Source organism: Corylus avellana, chromosome ca10 (genome assembly GCF_901000735.1).
Source record: "Corylus avellana chromosome ca10, CavTom2PMs-1.0".
NCBI lineage: Eukaryota > Viridiplantae > Streptophyta > Magnoliopsida > Fagales > Betulaceae > Corylus > Corylus avellana.
In genome coordinates, this window is record NC_081550.1 from 7,300,723 (window position 1) to 7,318,171 (window position 17,449).

Here is a 17,449-nt window from a genome sequence, read left to right on the forward strand (position 1 = left end):
CATTCACATTCTTTTTCTCATCTTCTTCAAACACCTCTTCCTGTTCATCAGTATCCATCAGGAAAAGAAAGAAAAGGAGCACAAGAAAACAGATTGCAACAGTTGGTGTTCTTGGAAAGAACTGAAAAGAAAGAGATTGGAAAAGTTGGTTAAAAGGAAGAAAGAAAAGAGAGAAAATATGTGCAAATAAGTCAGTCATCGTTAAATTTCCAAGAGTATATATTACAGATTTCCATTGGCTAAGGCACCATTTTTTCGGTAATGCTATTTAATAGATTGTTATATAATTATTAGACAATTGGGATAATTTAGCAATAAAAAATAGCTTTTAGATCGGTAAGAAATTTGTAAAAAAAAAAATAAAAAAAAAATCAATGGTTGATTTTCACTATCATATCATCTCAGTTGTATAGTAGTCATATAGCAGTCTACTAAATAGCATTCTTTTTCTTTTTTGGCTGAGACTTCATTTTCAAATATGAGTAATGCTATTTGATAGATTAATATACGATTGCCATACAACTTGATGATGTAATAATGAAAATCAGCTATTTAATCGGCATTTGTAAAAATAAATAAATAATAAAATCAAAGCCTTTTTTTTTTTTTTTGGATTTTTTATGGGATAAACGCAAAATTAGTCCTTGTGGTTTACCTAATTTACAATTAACTCCCCATGGTATCAAAATAAACTCCTTAAATGCTTACTACGTTTTGCTTTTCAGATAATTAAAGCTTGTTTTGTAGCTAATTATAAAGAGAAAAATGTATTAGAAAAAATAAAATAAAAATAAAGAGAAAAATGTAGATTCAATCCTTTTGGTTTACCTGATTTACAATTAACTCATTGTGATATCAAAATGAACTTAAAGGTCCCTGAGGTATGCTAAAAAAATGATTTAGTTCCTAGAGTCAAATTCCATTCACTGACTTAATAGATTCTAATATCGTAAAACATTAAAGTCAATATAATTGTGATACTTGTCATATTTAAGTCAGTTTCATACTAAGAGAATTTGTTAAATTAGTGGACGGAATTTGATGGTAGAGACTAAATTATATTTTTGGCATATCTCAGGAACCTTTGAGTTCATTTTGACACCATAGGGAGTTAATTGTAAATTAGGTAAATCACAAGGACTAATTTTGCATTTTACTCAATTATAAAAAATAAAAAATTTTACTTATTAATAACAAATATTGACTTTTTTTCTTCCATTTTTTTTCCCCCAGCAACCAAATGCAATTTATTTACATTTATTTATATATCTACTTATCTTTTGCCCATTAAGGGACAATTGAGTTCATACGTCACACGATTGAAGCTAGACTGACTCCTTTCATAATAAAAGGGTGACATTTCCTCTAGGAATTCTTTTCAACCCAAATGACTACTCTAGTCTCTAATTACAGGTGAAGGAGGAATGTTATTTAGCACTTTTTCTGCATTTTTAATTGACGTGCTAACTGCTAACCGTAACCGCCTTAGCGGTTAGTAGATTTTACTAACCGCAACCGCTCAACCGCTAACTGCCTAGTGGTTAACGGTTAGTGGTTAGTAAAATAGATAACCGCCCGCTAACCGCTTTTTCAAATTTGGGCTTTTTCTTGGACCTTTTTGGGCTTTCTTTAGGGCTTTTCAGGACTTTTTGGGCTTCTTTTTTTAGCTTTTTTTTTTTTTTTTAGTGTCATCTTGGGTCCAATTGCTATAAAAAGAGTCCATCTTGAAAAATCAAAAATATTTGACCCAAAGTTTACATTTACTTGTACTTTAAAAAAATTTCCTTAAATATTAAATCATAACCGGTTAACCTTTTTTTTTTTTTTTTTTTATTTTTAAAAAAAAACAACATAAAAATAAAAAATAAAAAAAATTCAACACAACATATAAAAAAAAGTTCAGAATTCAGACAACTATCACAACATATAATGATAATACATTAATACTTAAATTGTGTTTATAAGTAACACATTAGTCATTGTTTAATCCAATGTCAATTACTTAATTTGATATTATACGAATCATATCATCATTGTACATTAATAATATGATTCACTTGAAGTCTTGAATAAAGTATTTGAATTGTCATTGAATCATATGATTAAGTATTGATATTATACATTTATATTATTCATATGCATATGTAGACTTGTATAGACTTATAACATATATAGACTTATAAGTTTATAGCATAATTGGAAACAAGTCTCTAAATATTTAATTGTTGTATTAGTATGAATTTGTATACTTATGAGTTATGCCATATTATATATGTATAATTTGTTATTATATAATCAAATGATTTAATGATCAATTGATTATGTGATATAATCATATAAATTATAGTGATAATATATTAATACTTAAATTGTGATTTAATTATTTTTTAAAAAAATTGTGATTTAATGATTAAGTGATTATATGATATAATCATATAAATTATAGTGATAATATATTAATACTTAAATTGTGATTTAATTATTTTTTTTAAAAAATTGTGATTTAATTGTATAAATATTTTTATAATTATAATTATAAAAATATATTATATAAAAAGACGATTAACGGTTACGGTTAGTAAACCCAATAACCACTAACCGCTAGGTGGTTATAGCGGTTAACCGGTTAGCGGTTAATACAGTTAAGCGGTTAAGCGGTTAGAAACCGACCGCATTGACACCCCTAGACGTGGCATGCTCAATTCATCGTTGACTTTTATTCTTTTTTTCTTGTTTTTTTAATTAAGATTGTTATAAGGGTTGATTGAGCATGTCACTTCAACTGAGAACGCTAAATAGCATATCTCCAAGTGAAATATGTAGTATCTTTCTTTTACTTCTTTACTTATTCATTGGTTGGATGATTATGCTATACACGCTCATTTTCACATTCTTTGATGTAACTTTTAAAATTTATATTATATCAAAATTCAATAGTGATTTTAAAAGTCACGTTAAGGAGCGTGAATGTGAGAGTTTTACCGTAAAAGTGTGTGTAGCATTTCTCTAAATACAAAGCAATACATGCATATATAGGTGGTGGGAATTTGCCTTGAAATGCAATCACAAGAGCACAATTATGTGAGCTAAGGTCACATTAGCTAGTACTTTGAATCTTTCCTTTCCCCTCCTTTTGGAACCAATTAGCATGAGCATCTAATATGTCCACCTAATTAATTAAGAATCAAAGAAAAGAAAATATGATCTGCTTCCCCTTCTCAACATCAATGACTTGATCATCATAAAATAATTTGACCAGGTAACAAAATGTGGCCTCCTAACATCTTCATTATTTTATGCTCACTTGGGTATTATATATATATATATATATATATATATATATATATATATAATTGAATTCCAAATAAGAAGCAGAAATCCAAGAAAGTAATTCCTAAATGATACGAAGTGACCAAAAGGGTTTAAGAAGATGCATAAAAAGTGATCACAAAAACACACAGGCTCCAAATATGAATTGGCCAAAAGGGTTTAAGGAGAAGCAACAACTAGAATCCAAGAACAGGGGAGAGACATAATTAGATATGAGAATTAAATTTAACTCCTGAATCTAATCAAATTCCAGTTAAATAAGCAAACTCATCTAGGAATTGAATTGAGCAAAGGGTTTAAGAAGTAGCCACAACTAAAACCCAAGAAAAAAAAAAAGACACAAAAAATTCAAAGAAATTGTACATGCTATAGCTAGCTGCAGGAAGATATATGCATGAACAGAGAATTTTCTATCAGGCCTGATTGAAGGAAGGGAGACTCAATCTATACCTTCATCTTCCATATCATAAGGTTGATTGAGATCAAAATCCATTCTTCTTACTTCTCCTCCTGGTGTCTTATTGCTTTCTTTACCCTCATCATCATCAATTCTGAAGGTATCTGCAAATGCTGCAACAGCATTTGTTTCTTCTAATTCTCTGTTCTTCTTGTTGTCTTTGTTGTGGATGGATCTGTGACCTCCCAAGCCTTGGAAAGTCCCAAAGGATCTATCACAAGTGCTGCATTTATAAGCTTCAGCCGCGGCTTTCTGCATATTTTTATCATCAATCAAGCCAATTTCTTCAGTTTCAGAATCTCTCAACTTCTCCATCCAACACTTGGCTTTCTTCTTGCTCATCTTCCTTTTACCTGCCTGCTGCTCATGCTCTCCATTAGCCATTAAAACGAGAATCTCAGCGGCCGCAACAGCTCCGGTACTCTTCCGCCGCCGCCTCTCCGTCTTAGACCAGCTAGAAACAGACTTGAGCGGATCAGAACGTGTCAATTGCACACCATTGTCAGCATCAACCACAGAGCTTTTTCTGTGGGGAGAGTGCAGGGGAGGTTGAATTCCCCTCCAATCTCTATCTGGGTGAGCTCTCATGTGCCCAAACAAAGAATTCATGGAAGGGAAATCCTTGTTACATATACAGCATTCCATCTTGGTGACATGTTGTTTTTTGTTCTTTATGGTAGGCCCTGCAACTTTCTTAGCCTGAAAGTGAGATCTTCTGTGGCCTCCCAAAGCCTTTCCGCCGACAAATGTTTTCCCACAAAGGTCGCACACACGTATATCCTGATGATCTCTTTCCCTTATACCACCCTTTGGCTTTCCATCTTCCCCACAATCCAACCCCTTCACATTCTCCATCTCTTCAAAGGGTACGTGATAATCTTCTTCAAACACCTCTTCCACCGAAAAAAATAAAATAAAATAAGTTGGGATTCTCAAAAGAACTGAAAAGAAAGAGATTGGAAAAAGGTTTGAAGTTGGAAGAAGGAGATAGTGGTAAGAGAAGAGGATTGGTTTGTGAAGAGAATCTGTGGGAAAATATGTGCAAATAAGATGGTCTTCATTGAATTTCCAAAAGTATATATAATAGATTTCTATTGCTCTGCCAGAGCTCTTGGGCTTCTGTTTCCATAAGGTATGCCATTTTTTTCCGGCACCCGCAATAATAACATTTAAAGCTATTTACATATATACTTCTTCTTCTTTTATTTATTTATTTATTATTATTTTTTATTTTTTATTTTTCCACCTTGCCTATCGAAATTCTTAGATCAATATAGATAAAATTTTCACCCTTCATAAAATGCCATAATTAATTAATAATAACTTTCTTTTGCTACATCATTCATATAGCTTAGCAAGGAGTAATGTGCACTTAAATTTCCCTTCTTTACATAAAATGTAATAAGGTAAATAGTTTTTCTTTGCTAAATCATAGAGATGGGAGCAATTTAATTTAATATAGTATTATACAACTGCCATACATGTAACTTGACGATGTAACACTGAAACTCAACCCTTCGATTAGCACTTGTAAAAAATAAAACAAATCAAGGATTGCATTTACTGCACGCTATTATAATTGTATGAAAATCGTATAGCAGTCTAATAAATAGCTTCTTAAAGAGAAGTTTGACTCATTTGCAAGAACAGGTATTGACCACAAAACTTTCAATTTTTGTGTCAATCTAAGAGTCCTATAAGTAACAACTAAAAGTCTCAGTTTTAATTTTATTGGTCTCTATTCGTTTCCGCTGCTCAAACAAATCAATTCTTAAAGAAACTTGTTATATTATATATACATTTCTTGTGCGTTCTACAGATTCAATAGTTGATTAAAAAAAGAGTTGATCGTTTCTCCTTAAATTTTTAAATCGGGTAACTAATTAGGTTTCAAATATACCATATCCTATGCAAACTTACACTAATTGTTCTTCCATTCAAAAAAAAAAAAAAAAAAAAAAAAGAAAAAAGAAAAAAGACAAAAAAGGAGAAAATGCACTTTATGAATGTTGGAAACTAGTATTAAATGTTTTTTTTTAAATGATTTTCTTTTAATAGAATGATGTGAAAGCTCTCTTATTTATACACAGTCCCATGTGTTTGGCATGGAGAAAATACAGAATTTTTGTGTAATTTTTCCAAATAATTTCTTTCTCCCTAACAAATTTTATCAGAGAATCTTATCTAAAGATTTGAAATTTAGTTTTTCAAATCCTTAAAACTCCAGAATTCGATCTAGATAATATTTCCCATAGTTTTTGAATGTATTCGCTCAATATTTTGTTTAGATTTACCATGGAGACATTATTTCTTACTATCTTTTTTTATGTGTAAATCCTATACTCAATCAAAAACCTCTTATAAAAAATAGGGAAAATATTATGTGTTCTTCTAGTGTTCTCCTGGTGTCTTCTCAATTGTGATGTGGCTTTTAAAATCAAGAAAAAAAAAAAAAATCAACAAATAAATGGACTGAAGGGACAAGAAAGAGAGGGTGGAGGAAGAACTGCCGCAGGAGGAACATAAGTAATAGATCATGAGCTCATTATTTTCGTTCAATTTTTTGAGTTTGAATCTCACTGCTAATTTGCATTGATATCCTTTTTTTTTTTTTTTTTTAATAAAAAAGAAAACGTTGGGGAAGGAAGATTTTAGTCACAAATGTGCTTTTGCTGACCAAATAACGGAATAGTTGAGAACCCATGGAATTTTATTTAGGGTTGACAATTTTTAATATGACTCACGAATTCAACTTGAAATTAACAGGTTAGGGTTGAGGGTTTTGACTCGTTTAATTAAATGGGTTGAGTTAAGGTTAACTTATATAGTCTTATACATATGACTCGATATGACTCAAACCCAACACATGATATTTAAGGCTGTCAATTTTTTAGATGACCAACAAACCCAATACAAAATTAAAGAATCAAGGTTAAAAGGGTTTAACTTGTTTAATTATATGAGCTGAGTTAAAATTGACCTATATAATCTTATACTCATGCCTCAACACTACCAAAACCGACGCCCAAACACAAATTACCCCTCCTAGTTTTATCATGTCGATGAGGGTTAAGTGGTGGTGTAGTTTTTTTTACAGCACCTGCATGTAGTTTTTTCCAGGGTCCAATTAAATTTCAAGTGTTCCATGAGAAGGAGAGTAAAATTCAATCTGAACTCTTAAAAAACTACAATATAGGTGTTGTAATTTTTTTTTATAGAAATAAGAAGCTGTCGATTAGCTGAATTTTAAAATTTAAAAACAAGCAGAAGTGCGTCATATTGGATCTAATTATCATGGTAAAAAGTAAATAAACATAAAAGGAGGAAAAACAACAAGGCCTTCAATACTAGCTCCAACTGATCCTTGAACAGCTCTCTCTCTCTCTCTCTCTCTCTCTCTCTCCGCTCTATGAGGGATACATGGATAACCACAAAAATGTAACCCTAGAGGCATAATTGCCCAAACTAAACAGCCTATAAAAGCAGCCACATTTCAAGCCTAAACGTATTTTCCCCTATATTTTGGCTTTGCTTCTAAACTTGATTTAGAATCATTGCCGGCAGTTAACTGAGGATCGGCGGCGGGACTGAAAAGTGCAGAATGAAGATTACCATCTTCTAACCACTTGAGATGGTTCTCCCTGAACTCTATATGTTGTAACCGAGCTGTCTCTGCAATTTCCTCTGTGTAGCTACTTATCTTCACCATGGTAAGTAATACGCGGCTGTATCGTGAGCTTAGTATCTGCTCAGAAGTAGCAATGAGTTTGAAACATGGATGCTCTGGGAAATGGTTTTCTACATGATCATCATCTCTTAATACAGGGTAAAAGAAAACAAGCCTGCCACCCATTCGAAGCATCTTAGCAGCAAGGTCGAGCAAATCATGGACGCACTCAGCTAAGCAGTAAGATGCAGTGGATGGTATATGGTCTGTCCTCTTGTCGTCGGGAACTGTATAAGGGTCCACAGTCCCCTTCAGCAACTTCCGGCCACCAGATTTACGTCCCCCAGCACGAACTCCGTAAGGGGGGTCACAGATTATTGCATCGAATACCTAAAAGCAAAAACATATGAATCAGCATAGAGGATGCGGCAAACTAAATGGAAAATCAAAATGACGGTGAAAGGGATTCCTTGTAGAATGTAAAATCACGCTAAGAAGCAATAATTGAAAGAGAAAGCTGTCAACCCCGTATAAATGCAGGAAAATGAACGTTTGTAAAAAACAAAGAACCTCAAGTTTTTTCATCTCAGAAGCTGAAAAACCATCAGCAATAACAACAGCAACATATTCCAATGCATACATCGGTGCACAAATGCATACAATTTGATACACATTCAATCAGAACATGTGTTTCACTGGTCATTGACCTTCCTCAACCACTAGATCAGTGGGCAATTCAAAACATGCTCATCTCCTGGTTGAAACTACAAATTTTATGAATTTCTCACTGCAAAAGTTATAAACAAATGTTTTCACTTTCAAATTCTTGACAACACTACCAGTTCTCTTTTTTTTGGTCATAGTTATTCATTTAGCCAACTCCAATTAATTGGTGTCTGAATGGTTGTCTGTATCCTATATCCATGCTAGTGTTTCCTAGATAAAAAGGTCAATTCCATTGTACTCTGGCAGATGATGCATCAAACAAAGAAAGAATAAAGTCAAAATAAACAGATACAAGAGGAAAACTGGAAACTACAGGGAAAAAGGCCCAACCATTTTTGTTTTATGTGAACCTTTTTGAAGCACAAGCCTGCTTACTAAAGGAGGTTCTTATCTTTGTCTTGACAACAACAGAAATAATAAATAAGGTAACTACAAGGTTGATGATGCCCTTGGATAATGTCCTTCTATTGTTGTAGCATGCTCATATTTTTCAGTCAAGTGGATATTTAAATAATAATAATAGAAGGAAAAGGGATAACAATAACAATAGAACAATTCAAAACTTATAACAGCATAGCGAAAAAAAAATAGATCAAGGATGGCTTTCAGAAAGAACAAATGTATGAATTAATAACAGAAAACAAACATAGTAGTGTCTTAAGTACAAGAAGAAAAAGAAATTTTGAAAGAGATGACCTCTTTCAATCCAGGACGCCATGGAGGAAGGTTATTATCTGCCCTCAACAGAGCAACTGGCATTGGTAACCCATACTGCAAAAATACAAGAATTAATTACAGCTGTAAGCAGTTTCTCTGCAGCAAAGGGACAACAAACCATAAATTCCCTAAAGTCCTAGTAATTTTTTAAATCCCAAGAATAGGATTGGCTAGAATTATAGGACTAAAAAGTAAACAGCCTCGTAATTGATTTTTTCATCACTTCAGGGAGTTTCAAAATACAAATTTATTTTTTATTTTTTTAGTTGTCCGCTGCTGATAATGGAAACTATTATGAATGTACTTATGTGAAAACATATTCCAAACAAAAAATTTCAATCTTATAAAGCACATTCACCTGCTTAAAATTGCTCCAAACATTACAATCAGGGCCTCGCCCATCACGTACTACCCTAATGTCAATGTCTGCACCCTGAACAATTTACGTTAGTTCATACTAAAAGAAAGTTATTTACGCAAATAATTCAAATGAATCCTCCAAAGAAATAGTATCAGGTGTACAAAGATTCTCAATTCAAATAAAAAGAAAAAAAAATGCAAACCATTGTCATTGCTCCAAAGTGAGCTGCAGCAATAAGAATGCTACCGGTGCCAACAAAGGGGTCATAGACAAGTTTTCCTCGTGTGGCTAACGCTTGGTTGGCCATTAAGAAAGCCATTTCTGCATCCATGGCTGTCGGGCCAAGATAAGTGCGGCTTTTTAACTGATATGTTGGCAAAAGCTTCCTATCAGCACCACCAACCTCCCGACCAAAAAAGATTCTCCTTTGGGAAACTGGCGGAAGCCCATTATTGACTCCATAGTCATCAATTTCCATGAGCCAAAACTTATGGTCTGGATTTTTCAAATTAGCTCGACCCTGCAGCACACAGTAACAATGACAAAAGACCACATAAATATCAAATTCTCTTTGAGTTTGAGCAATGTGAATTACAAGAGTAAGGTTACAAAAGAAGCATCATGAAATTTCCTCTGCTCAAAATAAATTTTCTCTTCCTTTCTCCTTCAAGGATTGAACCCAAGTGCAACTAGTGATCCATTAACTGAATCGGCATTCAACTATGGCATTAACTGTGTAAGTAAGCTGCTTCTTTCATTTTTATTCATTGTCTTTTCCAGACAGCCGCCTATGATTGTCTTTATATTACTAGATATCATGATTTTCTTAATCTTTTTTCTTTATCTGATAAGGTGTTTCTCTTGTATATTTCCTGAGTACTTGGGTTGTGTCTCTTCATTTTTAATGAAATTTCAATTATATATAAACAAAATTATGCTTAATACACATCTAGTAAATATTCATACAAAAATACACTTTAAAGTACATAAAGTTCTTTTTATCTGTCGACTTTTTTTCCCTAAAATTATGTAGCCAATTTTAACCAACTATCAAGACATTTATTGCTACTTATCAAAAAAAAAAAAAAAACTTATTAGCAATCAAAACCATATCTAAAATTTTCCTCCCTTCAATTGATACATTTTGGGGGTCTAATGAAATATTTCCCAATACCTTCTTCAACTTATTTGTCAAAACCTTGGCTATAAGCTTTATATCAACTCTTAGATTAGTCTCCTTGCAACAAATACATTTTAGGAGTGGGACTCCATCTTGCTACTCACCCTATTTAACCTCTTTTTTTTTGGATAAGTAATCGCAAGTTTATTAAAAAAAAAAAGCGCAAAGACACAACTCATGTACATATGATGTATACAAGTAGGGCTGGCAAAACAGGTACCTATTTATTCTATGCATGTAACTATTCTTTATGACGCCTAAATGAACCTTATTATAAAAAAAATGCATAGGATAAATGGGTCGTAAACAAGTCATGACAGGTACCTGTTTTGCCAGCACTAATACAAGAGAGACACCTAACTAAAATAATAAAAAATATCTAGAAAAACTTAAAAGATAGAAATATTTAAATCAAAGACAGGAGCCCAATGGTAAAGTGTCTTAAAGAAAAAAGCCTTTAATTCCACCGATGTTCGCTCATGGTCCTCAAAGTTCTTATCATTTCTTTCCCTCCAAAGACACCACATAAGGCAAGACAATATCATCTCCCATACTGCATCAAACTGAAGCCTACCAACTAGCCCTCTCCAGTATGCGAAAAGGTCTACCACTCAAATATGCATAACCCAAATCAGCCCTATGCTGTTGAAGATAGTGTTCCAAAGAGAACTGGCAATCTCAATATACTTACACATGCAGCAACAATCAACTACAATGATATGCCTATTCTTAAGGTTGTCCATGGAGAGGATTTTCCTTAATGCAGCCAACCAAGCAAAGAACACCACCATCAAAAGAACCTATTTCGCCAAATACTCCTCCAAGGAAAATGAGTACTGTCATGGGGAACAAGGACATTATGATAGAACATCGAACAACCCTCTCTTGGACCCTATTTAACCTATTAGCTAGTGCTTTACACGATAAAATGTTTATAAAAGCACCCATCAAGGTAATTGGCATCAAAACGTTATAAGCTCCTGTGCAACAAAAGAAGCATTTAAGCTCTCTTAGAAACATCATATGAGGAGACTCCATCCTCCGATGGTTTTACCATGGTTTATGGGGAATGGTATAAGAAGATTTTATGAGGAGTGTCCCACCACTTCTTCCTCTGCATCCAATCTCTCTAGCCATGCACAATTCTTAGCATCCAAGGTGAAAATTGTGAACTATCCACTCAATGCCTCAACACCATATGCTCTAAATATTGCTCTTTGTGAAATATGACAATCCGTCAATCCCTTGACTCCAGCTTTCTTAGTTAAGAGAATATTGTCAATAAATTTTTTTATTTTTTATTTTTTATTTTTTTATTTTTTTTGATCAGTGAATATTGTCAATAATGAGATCCCCTAATGAACTTAGATTAAAAAAAAAAAGGCTCTAAGTTAAAAAGCTTGGGGAAAAAAGGGAAAAGAAAGAGACTAGCACTTTAAAACTTCTATACCATATCAGAAACTTCAATCCCCCTTTCTCCCTCTCTGTTAACTGACAGAACTTTGAAGTCCATATCCCATCAATTTCAACGAAGAAAGCTGATAGACATCACGGCATCACGGGTAATCCTTCCATGTACAGAGCATTCACATATATTACTTCTGGCATCATCCAAATATTACAACTTTTTGCACTAGTCAAGCAGCCACCTAAAAGCTCATAGGAAAAAAAATGTGATACAAAGATATGCTAGTTCCAATCTTATTCTCTAGAAAAGGAGGGTCATTTGGAGGCTGCCTTTCTATCCAAGTTCAAATGGTTTACCATCAAAACCGACAAAATCAAGCATACAACTCAAGGTCTTAACGCCCATGCAATTTCAGCTGCAAGAATAAAGTAGAGCACCCCTTCCCCCCTTCCCCTGCTGTTGCGCAGAAATAAAAAAAATAATAGTAATAATAATAAAAAATAAAACATATTCTTGTGGATAATACTTCTTTATATATATATATAAGTATCGATAATACTTCAATTGCAGATATTTACTGATAAATTAGCACTGGTTTCAGAAACTTAAGCTAATTGGAAATAGAGAATTAAATCAGTTAATTATCATTGTAACATGTATAAAAGGTAGAAAATCCGAATTAACAAAGGATCATACCTTGAAAGGAATGTAAGCAAGCCCCTTAATCCGGTCATTTTGCTCTTGGAAGCTAATGACCTTCCCGAAGCAATCAACAGTAATTTTGAAGGTGCTTCCAGATTCCAAGTATGGCTGCTTCCTCTCATCCGGATAGCTTCTAATAGACTCCTCCAGCTCCTCATAGCTTCCCCCTTCTCCCCAAAGCTCATAGATTCCCTTCACAAGTATACCTACAAAATTACCAAGCCAAAAGATTATCAGCCTAAGCGTTTCAAAGCGCTTTAAAAAGGAAAACAAACAGCTGGTGTGTTGTGTGGAGTACTTCGATTGGCGATGTCGCGAGCGGCCGCCTCGGAAGGGAGATTGACGAAATGAAAAGGCGTGTCCGGGTGGTGCTGCTCGGGAAGCCTCCACTCCAACGACCTGTCGTCTCCGCGTGCTCCGAAGAGCTCCGCCAGAGACTCCACCTCCGTTTTCCGGTAATCTAGCAGCCTGTGGTAGAACGCGCACAGATACCACATTCTGTTGCTTCTTCTCCGTCGTCCTTTTCTTTGCTGAATGTTTCGTACTAAGGCGAAACCCGAAAACCCAAAACCCTGCTGGGAGTGGCTGAAGCTGCTTGAGTTATGATCCAACGACACCGTTTTGACAAAATTTTAATTTCTTTTTCTTTTTCAGATGGGATTTTACCAAAACTTGCAATGAAATAGATATTTTGTTATTTGGATGTGCGACTATTATTATGAATAATTATTTTTTAGGAGTAGCTATTCTCCTAAAATAAAGAATACATATTCATTTGAAAATAGTAGGAAAATGTTTCCCAAAAATGGAACAGCGTTAAAAATAATATCCTAAAAAATTATTCATCATTTTCATTCTCAAATCTTTTGAAATGGTCGCAACACCTCCAGTATCATTGGAGGTGGTTGCGACCACCCCTGATGACACGGAGCATTGGGGCTGGTCACGACCACACCTCATGTTTTATCTGGTGGCTGCAACCACTAAATTGGGTGGTCTGACAATCTCCGCAATGGTTGGGGGTGGCACCGACCAAGAGGAATGGGGTGCTATTTTTGTGTTATTTCTATAAGGGTATTTTAAGAAATTTGATTGAAATATGATTCCATTCCAATTAGGAAATTTGTTCGTACTTGTTTAATCACGAAACAAATGAATAAGAATAGTCATTTTATTTCAGCTTTTTGTATTACCGGTAAGAAAAATGTTATTTAGTAAACTCTCATACGACTGTCATACAACTATGATGATGCGACAATAAATTCAACCTTTGGATCAACAAGGACTTGTAAAAATAAAAATCAATGGTTGATATTCACTGTCACATCATCATAATTGTATGACAGTCATATGAGAGTCTACTAAATAGCATTACTCAACCTGTAATATTCATTCCTTATACCGTGGTGTCAAACATACCCTAAACTTTTGTCTTTGGTGTCTTCCAACCTCAAGTGGAACTTGTTTAGTGTGAAATTTATTCAGTTTTGTGTCCTCTCCATTCAGGTCCATCAAAACGATTGAAAGAAATCTTTAACTATGAACTTTTAGTAACCGAGCTAAATATAGTATTTAAAGTGGTTTAATATACAAGTTGGGAAAAAGTTCTATGCTAAAAAGATCATCCTCTTCTGGAGATCCTGGCATCATTTCATCATACATTACTTGGCTGCTACGTATCATGTCTGCAGAGTGTTTATCTATTGCTTTTGCTTTTGGTCCTCTTAGCTGTTCGATTTTGTTATTCCGCTTGATCCTTGATATTCCACATGAAAGCTTCTCTAGGAAGTATTCCCTATCTTTCTTCATCTTCCTGCATCATATGTGAAATTGGATCAATATCATTATTAATGCAACTTAGCCTGGGCTTCTACTATATATAGCATTTGGAGGTATAGGAATGATGTGAAACTTGGGGAACCGGCTCTAGAGTTTGGTGCTAAAGATATGGAGTGCTGGGCTGATAAAATGGCTTGTTTGATGCTGGATTCTTACAGTTATTTTTGGCTGGTTTCTTTTTTGGGGGTCTGCTTTTGATCTGGCTACTGCAGAATTGATGGGGCAGTACTGGAGGAGTGATGGCATTATCCTTTTGCTGCGTTGGGAACAGTTCTAAAGTATGGCTGTGCTGTTACCGTGCATAACAATAATAAATAATATGTAATCGAAAAGGAAGAGATTAAGAAAGAGTCAAGACACAGATTTAACGTGGTTCGGCAATGTGCCTACATCTACAGAGAGTGCGGCTGCATTTTTCTATTAATGATTAAGGATTACAACATAACACACACACATATATATATAGAAAAACTCTAATTATACAGACGTATTTTGAAAATTGTTTGGTATCAGAACTAGCCACCATGTCAAGGGGTTCGAGTCACGAAGGGGGCGACCTATAGACTAGATTAAAATACTAATAGGTGAACGTTGCTCCGCTCCGTCTACTTAGCCAACCACTGGTGTTCTAATATGAGTCACTAGTTCCAACAGGCTGGATTGTATAGATGTTTCTTTTGTTGTTTCTTTTGTGGGATTGTCGTTTTATTGTTTCTGAGTATTGATGGATGTGTTAAGACTAAATCTCAGAAGATTGAGATTGTCTGTACATCTTTGTTTCAGCTGCGACGTTGGAGGTTAGTTGTTTGTCGGCAGCATGAGTTCTAGCAGTCTTTTGTTGAAGGGATATTGTATTCTGTGTGTTATAAAAAAATTCATTCATCCAAAAAAATAAAATAAATGGGGGGTTTATATTATTTTCTCTCATACTAAAGTTTATTATTTATAAGAGAAACACAATTCATAAATATAACAAAATTAAATGAACCAAACTACCGCCAAACCTAGATAAAGATATATACAAAAATAAACTCAACTCGATAAAAGATAAAAAGAGTAATGCTAGATATTACATTTTTTTATAGCTATTACTCTTTTTGAAAAGAGAATCCAGGCTAGTTTAGCTTGAGTGAAACATGAAGTATCCAAGTTTATGTAGGCTGAGCTTGAGTGGTGCAAAATTCAGCTATATCTTGGCTTTGTTTATGCACATGATGCTGTCATGATTTACGTTCCTACTGTAACATAACAAGACTATTCATTCACATCATGGTTTGATTTGTTCTTGACCTGTCAAGTATCACCCATGTTGCCTTCAGATTTATGGCTGCTTTCAATGCCACCGCCTTAGGTGATGATCCTGCAGTCACCTCTATGTCAAATTCAACCTGAGATTTTGATGCAAAAATTCTCATTAGCTCCCTTTTATGATAATGGTGATTTCAAAAGTTCAAAACTTAGAATTTAGCAGCTGTTTTAACAGTACCTGCTTGGCTTCATACAGCTCAGAAATCTGACCAAGTTCGATGCTATTTTGATACTCGTTTGTTTTCCTAGCAACTTCTGTCTCAACAACTCTCTCATTTGCTCCTAGCATTGAGCTGGAATCCACTCTGCTTCCATATCCCACTATGAAGAGAAAACAGTAAGTAGAGAGAACAAAGAAACCAAACTAATATCAATAACTTCATTTTACTTGTTATATATTCTGCACACTATCTTAAAAAAATTCTTTGCTGAATTTTGTTTCTCCCTTGCTGCTCAGCTCCTTTCAGAAGATAAAGACAGGAATGCTTACATGGCCTTTTGCTTCTCATGAAAGATAACGTACTAGGGGTTTTAACCTGATGAATGACTGCAAGGAGGGTGAGCTTATCTCCAGGCTTGAGTGACAAGCCATGCAGTACCCACCCAATGGCGCTTAAACTAACTTCTCTTGATGCATCCTGGATCACCACCACCCTCTGAGCTTCCATGGCAATGACTTATCTTTTTGTCAAATGGGAAGATGATAAGAAAACAGATTAATTTTTCTATCTTTTCATTACCCTTTTTAATTCCTTGGATATTTAGTTGTAAAAAAATCTTATGTTTCAGAAAAATGAATCTGGTTTAGGAGAAAATCATTGGTACTTTAACAAAAAGCTTAAGAGGACAGTTGAATTTTGCAGAGCTCAATGCCTATAAATGTTTTTGAGATAATCATGTTAAAATGGAAGCATGAGAACACAAGAAGTGAGAGGACAAGTGATGGTGAACTCAGGATAACACCTAAAAGTTTTTTCAAACGCATATTCGGATATCCAAAAGGGATGAGACCCTTGGTTTTAAGGTTGTTGGTGTTGTTAATACCAAAGCTTTGCATCTGCAGTGAATGTCTTGTCTGTGTAAATTACTAAATGCAAAAGGACAAGGACTTGGGGAAATTCTGATGGGGAGGAAGTTTTGGTGAGAGGGTTGCTATATATTTTTAATAATCTCAAGAGGAATCCTCGAGAGTTGCTGGTATTTTGTTATTCACTTGAAATTGTTTACATATTTCAGCACTGATTCTTCTAAAGCTTGTTGGATCACAGTTGGAAAAAAGACAAAAAAGATCTAGTGGCATGGGATCATTTTGATTCTCTGTTACCTCACAGATTTCTTGTAAGCTCCTCACATTGGTGTCCTTTCACTCGATTTTTTTCTTATCAGGGTGGTTATGAAGAATCTCCACGGGTGGATGATGGAAAAGAAGGATGTGGACTATTTGGCTCTTGTTGCTCTTCATTCTCTTTCTCTTCTTCTTGGAAGTGAGGGAAGAAGTCATAGTTTTCTTGGCCACGCCAATTCTACGTTCTCTCGCCGAATTTAATATTTGAAATTATATTTTTATTTGACAACTATTTCATTAAAAAAAATAATTCAAAAGTTGATTGAGATTGTCGTGTCAACTTTATAAGATAAAAATATTGTGTATAGCATTACTCATCTCTATTACGATGATGTTTCCCAAGCTTGGATTATACAACTCGTGATTGGAGCGTGAATCATAACCAATGAAAACACTTTTTGCATATGCA

General features: G+C 34.2%; 2 protein-coding genes across 2 annotated transcripts; both read right to left on the reverse strand.

Annotated features, from left to right (window-relative positions):
* Positions 1–7,055: 7,055 nt before the first annotated feature.
* On the reverse strand, positions 7,056–13,122 carry LOC132163628 (uncharacterized). Its single transcript, XM_059573991.1, has 6 exons — positions 12,847–13,122; positions 12,543–12,754; positions 9,461–9,778; positions 9,256–9,330; positions 8,877–8,951; positions 7,056–7,844 (listed from the first exon to the last, which is right to left on the reverse strand). Exons 1-6 carry the CDS (start codon positions 13,043–13,045, stop codon positions 7,287–7,289), a joined length of 1,437 nt encoding a protein of 478 aa, XP_059429974.1. The 5' UTR covers positions 13,046–13,122; the 3' UTR covers positions 7,056–7,286.
* A 998-nt stretch (positions 13,123–14,120) lies between these two features.
* Positions 14,121–16,363, reverse strand: LOC132162847 (uncharacterized). Its single transcript, XM_059573066.1, has 4 exons — positions 16,186–16,363; positions 15,874–16,016; positions 15,678–15,775; positions 14,121–14,361 (listed from the first exon to the last, which is right to left on the reverse strand). The coding sequence occupies exons 1-4, from the start codon at positions 16,361–16,363 to the stop codon at positions 14,121–14,123; spliced, it is 660 nt and encodes a 219-aa protein (XP_059429049.1).
* Positions 16,364–17,449: the final 1,086 nt, after the last annotated feature.

Excerpts from the sequence above, each read along its gene's own strand:
- LOC132163628 (XM_059573991.1), bottom strand. The coding sequence starts at position 13,045 with ATGTGGTATCTGTGCGCGTTCTACCACAGGCTGCTAGATTACCGGAAA. Across the intron at positions 9,779-12,542 it reads TTGCTTACATTCCTTTCAAG|GGTCGAGCTAATTTGAAAAA; the intron begins GTATGATCCTTT and ends TGTGTGCTGCAG. Across the intron at positions 7,845-8,876 it reads GGCGTCCTGGATTGAAAGAG|GTATTCGATGCAATAATCTG; the intron begins GTCATCTCTTTC and ends TTTTGCTTTTAG.
- LOC132162847 (XM_059573066.1), bottom strand. The coding sequence starts at position 16,363 with ATGGAAGCTCAGAGGGTGGTGGTGATCCAGGATGCATCAAGAGAAGTT. Across the intron at positions 15,776-15,873 it reads AGCTGTATGAAGCCAAGCAG|GTTGAATTTGACATAGAGGT; the intron begins GTACTGTTAAAA and ends TCAAAATCTCAG. Across the intron at positions 14,362-15,677 it reads ACATGGGTGATACTTGACAG|GAAGATGAAGAAAGATAGGG; the intron begins GTCAAGAACAAA and ends CATATGATGCAG.